Here is a 10,229-nt window from a genome sequence, read left to right as displayed (position 1 = left end):
ACCCATTTTAACTTTGTTCTAGATTTTGATATTTTCTTCATTCATTTCAATTGAGGAATTGTTACTATTGTTTTTTGTTTTTCTCTCTTTTATTATTGTTGTTTGTTTCTCGGATTATGAAATGTAGGGTGGGCAAATCTAGAGAGAGTTAACTGGGTTAATGGTCCTTGGGGGTATGGCAGGGAGGTTGAGGGGAATGGGGAGCTAGTAACAACGAGGGCAAGAAAGATGAAAATGCTCTCAAATTGATTGTGGTGATGACTGTCCAGGTCTGAATATGACTGACCAGTTGAACTGCAGGATATGTAAACTATGTGCTAATAAGCATTTTTTTAAAAAAAGAAAAATCAAGACTTCATGGGAAACCCCAAATTAAAATTTTTGTCATGCTATCTCAACTTACTTGCTGACAGCTTAGATGGTTCCTCGGATTCTTGGACGTTAGCGGCTTCGCACACTGCCGCTGCGGATTAAAAATCAGCAAGTGCTCCAAAGGGAAAGGGGGGAGCAGAATGCTGGCCCCCTCGTCGGAGCCTCCCTTCCCTCAGCACCGGTTGCTTCGGCAGTGTTTAATACCTTCCAACTACCATCTTTGGATTGCAGCTTATCTAGCTTTCCAAGAGTTCTCAGCAGGGCCGCTACAAAAAGTGGAAACCTGCTGTGCTCCGTTCATTCCGATTTTGCTTCATGGTGAATAGCCTCAAAATAGGTATTTTCCCCTCTCTTCAAAATCTTCCCCAATACTAGTAAGTCTTTTTCTTTAAAGAACATGTGTTATTATAACAATACCAAATGCCACTAGTGATGGTGAATGAGAAATTCCTCCATTGACTAAAGGCACAGGTGTTGTAAACTTTGAAGTGAACCTCAGAGTAGATTGTCTTGAATTCGATGGTGGAACTCTGGTGGCTTACAGGAACTTGTCCTAATTTTGTAACTCTACTATAGTCTTACTGACAAAACAAAACAGAGATTTCAAGGGGGCTTCAAAAATTTGTGGAAAAATTCCACTATCTTTTAATTCCATTTTTCCACAAAATTTTTAAAGCCTGCTCATATTACATGATGAAAATTGATTCTGCAGCACTTGATTTCAGGTAGCGATGAGCACCTACCGTATTCTAGTATCTAATAATTCCTTAATCATTGCTACAACTTCATCATCTTCTTCAGATCCTAGAAACAATCATAAAGACAAATACAACAGTATATATTTTATATTCATACATTAATAAAACACAAAGATTTACATTTCACTACTCATTAAAAACATAAAAGCATAAGTACATAAAGTAGTGTGATGATATAACCAGTTTTGGGGAAATAGATCATCTAATTTGAAGAAAAAAATCAGAGCACTGATCAATCCAACCTTTGGTAATAAAGGTTAAAATACTGAAACACCTTGATCTACCGATCACGTTACTATTTAAAGTTTGGGGCCAACGAATCTGTAAACTTTCATCATTCTGAAGGATTGAAAAGCAGAAGAGAAAACGGGGATTCTGATGAGAATGTCCGAGATAAAAAGGCGCACCTGGTTTTGTTAAGTTACATCTTCAACTTCTCAATTTAGCAGTTTTCAAAGAGGCTAAGTATCACAGATAGAAACTTTCTGGAAATTTCCAAAATGTTTTACAAATCTGTTGAGCCTTTAGGCTTTTGTTTTTACTTTACATTGTAGAGTTATTTACTAATCTTCACCAATGTCTCCCTAAGGTTTTTATTTTTGAGACATTTAATTCCCTTTGGAAAAACTACTAATCCAGAGAGTCATATTATAGTAGAACAAATGTAAGCATTCTAACAACCTCCAGTCCTGAATATCCTGCACTCTTTTTACATGTTGACATTTCTATGTGTAAATTTACACCGATGAGATCATACACTGTTCTACAGCTTGCTCTGTTGATTTACTATGACTTTGTAAGCAGTTTCACTTCTAAAACTGTCCTCTAAAGAAGCTTCCACATATGCATAAGAAGACTTGTACAAGAATGCCCACTGCAGCAATATTTATAAGAAAAATTAGTATAAATAACTCACTTGGCTATACATAAGAGCACAAAGCCCTTAACAAACTAACTCATATAATGAAATACTAGCAAGCATTTAAAGTAAATAAACTAGGTCTACATTTTCTAATGGAAGGCCAACTGTAGTGCAGCACAAGTTATTTAAAATTTAAGAACAATAACCTGGATGATATAATCTTAACAAGAGACAAGTGGTGCAACAGTATAAAAACATAAAAACTTTTTTAAAAAAACACATTTATACACATAACTGAAAATAGGAGGAAAAAGCTACATGAAGTCTTGGGGTTGTAAGTGTATCTTTAATATTTTATTTTAAAATAGGCTGAAATCAACTAAGAAAAAAGTTAACATTTGCTAAATCTGAATGTAGGGCTAATTGGTGAGCACTATTTTTTTCTACATGCTTGAAAATTTGGATTCCAATCTTCAAAATGATGGCAACACTAGTACGTATATATGAAGTTGTTCCCTCAAATTGGTCTGGAGCGATGGTACGTGATCCAGGCACTGTCATCGAGTTGATGCCGACTCACAGCAGCCTAGAGGGCAGGGCAGAACTGCCCTGTGGGTTTCTGAGACGGGAACTGTTCTTACAGGCGTGAGACACCCTGTCTTTCTCCCCGGAGCTGCTGGTGGTTTCGAACTGCTGACCTTGTGGACTGCAGCTAAACGTGTAGCCACTCAGCAACCAAGGCTCCGAGTTAACAAAATTCAATGAGAAAAGTCTGTATCCCCATTACTTTGAAACCAGAGCAAATGCGAATGAATTAGCAAAACAGAAACTGCCAAAAGTAAATGTTAATTGACCCACACAATAGGTTACCTGCTTCTGAAGCTGTTTCCTCAGTAACCAGGGGTAAGCCAGACGCAAAGAAGTCCATGACCGCGGCGTAGATATCCGGCTTCAATAAATTCCAGTCTAACTCTTCGCTTTGCTGTGAAAATGGCAGGAAAACACTACATTCCCATACGAGGGCCAAGATAAATTCAGAAGACCACTTGGCAACTTTTTTCGACTTGTTTCCTACTGTGCAAGATTACCCACTTCTGGAGAGCACATGCCAGTTCTGAGTTCAGCTCTGTCATCTCAATACACTCCCTGTTCCTGCATGAATTCAGCCGGTCAGCAAGCGGTCACTGAATGTGCTACAGTGGTACACCCTGCACAGGGCACCGAAATGATTAAAGAGACTTTTCCATGAAATGAATGGATTCTCTGTCCATAAAGAGGTTGCTAACAAGCTTCCCATTCTTTTGAAGGAATGATCGAAGGAATGTAAATTGAACATACAGGATATTCTATAGCTATTTTTAAAAAACGAACTTACAAACATTGCTGAAGAGTACTGAAGAAATGCAATGATGCGACTACAGACCCAAACCGGTAACATGTCTCACCAAGGCTACACAGTTGAGGGACTTGTGGGTGACCCGCATGACTGACATCAATGAGAAAGATTTCATAACCATGTCCTATTACCTGGCCAGGGAGTTGATCCCATCATAAGACAGGCTTATTAAACTCTTAAAAAGTACAGTACCCACTGTCCTAAGGTCCAGTCCAAGTTCTAGCAATCCTATAGACAGCCAAGTTGCCCGCTGGGGTTCCCAAGGCTGTAAACCTTTCAGAAGTGGAGTGTGAGCCCTTTCTCCCACAGGACGGTTAGTGGGTGTAATTCAACACCTTCTGGTTAATAACCAAGCGCTTGAACCCAGTGCCACCAGGGTTTCCCCAGCAGGGCAGTAGCCACCCATTCTCCACGGTTCTCCTTTCTCCAGGTCGTTGCCTGGGAGCAACCACGGTCCAAAAATATTAAAAGGAAAATTCCAAAAGTGAATGACTCAGAAGTTTGAAATGGCACGTTTCACGTAGCACAATGAACTCTCGCACCATTCTGCTCTGTTTCCCTGGAAAGTGAACCATCTTCTTGGGTCAGCATCTCTGCATGTAAGCTGCCCACCCTTTGAGTCATTAAGTAGCCCTCTGGGGTATCAGGTGGACTGGAACTGCCCAGGTATCGCAGTGCTGGTGGTCAGGTAGCCCTTATTTTATGTTAACTAACTGTTCAATTTTAATCATTAGTTATTGGTAGTAATCTTACTGTGCCTAGCTTCTGAGTTGAACTTTATCATAGGCATGTAGGCACAGTGTTGGAAACAATAAGGGTTTGGAACTAATCATGGTCTCGGGCTTCTACCTGGGGCCCTGAAATGTATTCCCTGAGGGGTGGGGGGCACGACTATACGGACATCTAGTAAGAGAAAGGTGAAATGTTTCTTTCATTTGGGGCTTTTAAAGAGGAGTTATTTTGGAGGACAAACTTGGAGGCAGTCTAATGCCCCAATGAAAGAAAACAAATCAAATGCACAACGCTAGCTGTTACACATCACTGCGTGTCCTGCCTGTACCTTTTGTCGAGGCCATTCCAAGTGAGTGAGTGAGACTAGCGAAGGCACAGACAGGCAGCAGGAGAAAGAAAGACCCGAGCAAGGACAAGGAAAAGCTAAAGAGAAAACCTTGTGTAGTTTTTAACTACCAAAACTTTTATAACAGCATTGATCAGATGTTAAAAAGTATACATATTTTTAAAAATAAGCATATAATTTCTCATTATGAAATGAAGCAATACCTATTTGGTAATTACGTTAAATAGTACAAGGGACCATCAAAGGGATTCCAAAAAGGGAGTTGAAAGGTAATGATATTTTTACATTAACTTTTTTTTAAATATATAATCACTTTACTGATTTACTGACTGATTTACTGACCCCTGTGGGTTTCCAAGACTGTCACTGTTAACAGGAGGCAGCCCAGTGGTCTATGGAGATTCCGTGGTTTCGAACTGCCAATCACTCGGATCGTATGCAGCCTAACGAGTAACCACCACACCACCAGGGCTCCTAGACGCTGTATTTAATTCTCTGAAACTCAAGCTTTTTTTCCCTTCTGTGTCATTTCATTTCCACTTAAAAATCTATTATGAGAAGGAACTTCATGTGGGAATGTAATGGAGTCTGGAGATGAGCGCAGGGCCGGGAAACCCGACTGCCCTTCGAGTCGTACTACGAGCCTGAGTTTACCTTTGTGACTGTGATGAAATCTGGGCCAAGGAAGACACTTTTTACTCCTTCAATTCTGAATAACTGCCTGGAAATACAGAAAAATAAATTCTTATTACGGAAAACGTTAGACATGCATAAGCGTGGAGAAACTGTACAAGAGGCTCCAGGCGGCGCAGTGATCCCCTGCGTGAATATACCTAGCCAGAGGGGAGCGAAACGCTGACGCTGGCGTGGGGAAATCCATGGTCCTCGTCTCAAGAACTGGTCTTCCTGGGATGAACTTTAAACTGTTGGGGTTTGGAGTATCCTGTGTTTGAATAAACATGCTTCTCACTAAAAGAGAAAAGAGAATTTTAATTGTGAACATAGTTAATTAACCATTAAAGATAATAAGGCTTTATTGTCCAACTTCATGGAATAAGAATTTATAGAGAAATATATCAGTCAAATCAGATTTAGGATAATGGCATAGAATTTAGGTTAATATTCTGATGATTTTGTTATTCCACAGATTCTGGCAATATCCTTCACTAAATCAGAAGGTACATCAGAATTCTAGAGTACTATATGCATTGTATTTGGTTATCTGGCATCAGTGACTACCATAATCATAAATCATCACTGTTCTATTAACAGGTACCCTATGGCACAGTAGTTCAGCTAATCAACACAAGAGCAGTTCAACCCATCAGCTGCTCCGAGGGAGGAAAGATGTAGTAGTCTACATCGGTAAAGATTTACAGGCTTATCAAAAAGAATAGAGCCTGGGATCTTAAAGGTCTGTCTTCAAACAGGCAGCCATCTAAGTGAGGCATCAACTAAGTCCACAAGGAAAAAGCACACCAGCCGGTGTGATCCAAGGATGATGAAGAATAAAATCCAGATCCAAAGGAGGGAATGGTATCAGAGCTTAAATTGTGAACGCCCAATTTGCAGAACGCAATGGATGACCGTGGGAACTCAGAATCCCTTTGCAGGGTTCCTATACGAATTACGCCTCTGATGAATCCCTCTAATCATAGCGGAGAGAGATGAATAGCCTTGCTATCAGACTGGGAATATCACAAACGAGATCATGACAGATGTAAGGAGGCTACATTTGATCTCCCCTTCATTTTAAATTTGTTCCAGTTTTTAATACTTTCTGCTTTTTTCTTGATGGGGATTTTTACACTGGTTTATTTTATTATTGTTGGTCATTTTGTGTGTCGGTGCTTGTTTTTCCTTTTCCGTTCATGAAGTCTGGGATGGGTGAAGCCAATGGATTAGGGGCTGACAGGGGACACAGGTGGGGGTTGGGGGCTGGAGGCATGAGAAGCTGACACTGAACAGAAGAGGGCAGAAAATGGTCTGGAACTGATTGTGCAACTCTTTCTAACATGACTGAATCATGGGAGTGCATGCGAGCCATGTGGCGATAAGGTTATATGATAAATTATAAAATTGGAAACCATGCGAAGTATTTCTACTCCGTCCTATAAGGTCCTATAAGTTGGATTTCCTCAATGGCAACTAGTTGGTGTTTTTAATTTTGGTAGTAATAACATGGCAAAATGTTACATCCTCTTCTTTTCAATGTCCCACAATCTTTTAAAAATAATGAAGAATAATTAGTAATTTATAAAAATAATAATAGCTATTATTTATTATTTGCTTATAACAGAGTTATGGTCTGTGAATGTATTTATGTCTTTAATAACCATATTATTATTCTAACTTTATCAATGAAGAAACTAAGGTTTATAAATGTTAAGTAACTTATCCAGGTTATATAGTTAGTATTATTATAAAATATGAGTGTAAATTAGAATCTATGTAAATTACTTTATGGAATATTTTAAAACTAACTTAATTGGTTCTTTTCTTCTAGGGCCATGAATAGATTGAGAATGAATTCATTAAAACAATAATAAGGTAACTGAAGCTTTAATTTCCTATCTTACTATTAGGAAAACTAACAGCACAAAAGGATAGAACAAGGATTTTAATAGCTTTCAAACTATAAAATAGATTATTATGAAAATGAGCCTTTTGAAAAATATATCATCTTAGAAGAGTATGTTTACATAAGTAGAGAACAGTACTAAATAACAACTTAAATTTATTGAGAACTTATCTTATGGGGCATGGAGTCAGGCATTTTATAAGTATTTCACCATTTAATCCTTACATCCTCCCAAGGAATGTCTTTATCCCATTTGACAAGTTAGCAAACTAAAGCTCAGGATCAGTCAGCTGATTAAGGGACACAACCAGGATTTAAACCTGACCAGTTTCAAGCTCGATTCTCGTAAGCACTGTGCACACTGAAACGTCATATCTGTTTGTGCCAAGGTCATACCACAAAACATCAGAATGTGTCAGCTTTAGTGTAAGTTTGAAAGAGACCAGATTTGGTAATATATGTGGTTGGATGGAGGTACTTTTCTTAACCATGACAGAGAAGAATCTAATCTGACAGCTGAGAGGTTTTTTGCATCTCTCTGGGAAGTTCCAGCTAACTCATGTTGAACGATTTCCTTGCTAAAGTAGGAATTAAAACTAAACTCCCATATACTTTGCTTATGCCATTGTCCTATAAAAACACCAGGTGTTGTGTTTTTTTTTGGGGGGGTGGGGGGTTGATATCAAGGACTTCAAGAAGAGACTGTTTTGAAATTGATTTTGGTAGCAATTGTACAATACTGTTTGATGTGATTGAACTATGGAATGATACAATATCTGTATTAGCTCCCAATAAAATAGTTTAGGGGAAAGAAAAAAAAAAGATACTAGTTGGTGGACTTGGTGGCCAGAGAAATCCTAAAAAAAAAGATATTGTTGATGTCCAAGCACTTGACTTAAAATTATACAGTAAAACCCGTGAAAGCTGGAACCTACCTAAGGAGGATACTTGTCAGAGAAAGAAAGTGTAAATGGTTTCCATCACTACTTCCAGCCAATTAACTCCTGTAAACTTACAGAATAAAGGAGGAACATTAAAGAAGGTGCTGCCCCCACCTTCTGTAAACTATAAAAGACATCGGTATTCTCCTTTTAACCCAAGTCCTAAACCCACTTTTCTCATAGCCTTTCTTTACAAGTGACTGGAAACACATCTCTACATAAATTAGGCCCTCTGCAAGCATCTGACGAATTACATCGGCTTTATTTCTATTCATTCCATTTGAGTAAACTGTATTTGCAGAAAGTGAAAAGTGGGGGGAGCAGGGAGGGAGGGGAAAAAATGAGAAACTGACACTAAGGGCTCAGGTAGAAAGCAAATGTTTTGAGAATGATGAGTGCAACAAATGTACAAATGTGCTTGACACATGGATGGATGGGTGGTGATAAGAGTTGTACGAGCCCCCAATAAAATGATTAAAAAAAAGAAGAAAGTAAAAAATGTTTTGAAGTGTTTAAAGATAAAAATTATATGTGAAAAAGAATCATGAGAGTAAATTTTTACATATATTTTTGACGTGGAAAATTTTATGTACACACACACTTAAATATTTCCCTAAAATTTTTTTTCTTTGACAATGAACAAAACTTATTTTTTTAACCAAATAATAAAAACAAAAAACCCAAAGACTAAATTGAATAGTTACTTAACAGAATCATTCCCATTACAGTGGAAGTTGGATTTCATTAGGTATTAAAAATTATTCCCAGCTCCATCCTCTCTCTGAGACTTGGGGAATGTTTCATATGGGCTACAAAAAGAGAGAAGAGTGGTCTAATTTTGTTTTCCTATGATACTTGGTACTAAGGAGTACCTAATAAGTACACTAAGCTCCCCGCAAAATATACATTAATGGGGCTTAAAGTCAATATCAAGGCCTTAATTAAATCCTACCAAATGTAAATCTTAAAGTGTTTTAATCTGCTGGGCTACTCCATGCTTCTGCGTAAACTGCTCTGTGATTCCAGGCGGCAAGCAGCACGGACGGCGAGCCCCCGCCCGCCCACGAAGGAAGGTCGTTCTCGTGGCCGAGCGCATGTCAGAGTCGGCCACCTTCCACAGTATGGCCGCAGAGGCGCTGCAGCTCGTGATGGGAAGAGATGGGCAAGCGCGGACTCCGTACGCTTACAACTCAGTGAATGCCAGTGGGCAGTCACACACCTACACCCTTCCCTCAAGCTTCCCTAGCTAGGTGACGCTGGTCATTTTGAAATATTTTTCAAATCCTATTGTTACACCTACTTTTAATATTAAAGAAAATCTAGTTTACCAAAGCAAGTAGTAGCAACAATCTGTCAATAAAACTAGTGATTACATTTGACAGAAAGATATAAGCTACATTCAAAGCACTATGCTTTTGTCTGCCACCCTTTTATAAAAGGTGGGCAATTTAGATACACTGCACAACCCCTTTTCCACATAGGTGCGAGCAAACAGACATGGAGGAAAAAACCCAGGGCCCTGAACCTGACGGACAAAAAGCAGCAGCAGCGGCGGCAGCTAAGTGAGCTCAACACCCACAGCACGAGGGGCGAGTGAAGGGAGGAACCAGCCCCAGTACCCCATGCGTAGTTTCGCATCCACACCTGCAGGCTGTACGGTCCTGGGTTCCCCCGGCCAGCTTGGGGCTGTTCTAGAACCTGCAGCAGGCTGACAGGCACCTAGGCGTGGGGCTCTGAAGTCCTGCCCCTGACCATGCCAGCACGGGGCTGGTTTTGAACTGGCAGAGGACCAGGACACACACATTTGTCATTCTGAGGCCCTGGGCCTGACCAAGCCAGCTTAGGGCTATTTTTCAAATGGCAGAGAAGAGCTGGAATTTGCTCACACAATGTGGCAAATCCTGGACTTGGTTCCCAAGGAAGCTGCCGGCCCTCTGGGTGAGTGGTGCTGGCTGGGGGTTTTCTTTCCTTTTCTTCTCTCTTCCCTTTTCCCACTTCTCACAGGACATAAGAGGGGCAGAATCATTCCTAACTCCTCGCAGCACTATGGAACCTAGAAGAGTTGCCACCTCCCACTCCCCCGGCCCCGGCTGCACTCGGACAGGAAGTGCACAGCAGAGTGGGGCTTGGATAAGCACAGACCGAAAAAGAGAAAGCAGCCGCTGCCTCCAACCTGAGTTATCATCTTCTTAAAAAAAAAGTACTAATTATTATTTGGTTTTGAGGATTTTGCGGGAGGGC

At 39.9% G+C, this 10,229-nt stretch overlaps 1 protein-coding gene across 2 annotated transcripts in view; it reads right to left on the bottom strand.

Annotated features, from left to right (window-relative positions):
* NFU1 (NFU1 iron-sulfur cluster scaffold) overlaps positions 1-10,229 on the bottom strand; it is a 36,701-nt gene that overhangs the window by 4,089 nt on the left and 22,383 nt on the right. For both annotated transcript variants that reach the window (XM_045294194.1, XM_030886649.2), the window contains exons 3-6: positions 5,300-5,435; positions 5,121-5,187; positions 2,863-2,974; positions 1,116-1,176 (exon numbers count right to left, since the gene is read on the bottom strand). In XM_045294194.1, the coding sequence (XP_045150129.1) occupies positions 1,116-1,176; positions 2,863-2,974; positions 5,121-5,187; positions 5,300-5,435 (376 nt within the window). The remainder of the gene's footprint in view (positions 1-1,115; positions 1,177-2,862; positions 2,975-5,120; positions 5,188-5,299; positions 5,436-10,229) is intronic.

The sequence above is a fragment of the Echinops telfairi genome, unplaced genomic scaffold, assembly GCF_000313985.2.
Source record: "Echinops telfairi isolate 266 unplaced genomic scaffold, ASM31398v2 ScPeMD7_2573;HRSCAF=3158, whole genome shotgun sequence".
Lineage (NCBI taxonomy): Eukaryota > Metazoa > Chordata > Mammalia > Afrosoricida > Tenrecidae > Echinops > Echinops telfairi.
The sequence above is the reverse complement of the archived record's forward strand: the minus strand, read 5'-3'. Positions and strand labels throughout refer to the sequence as shown.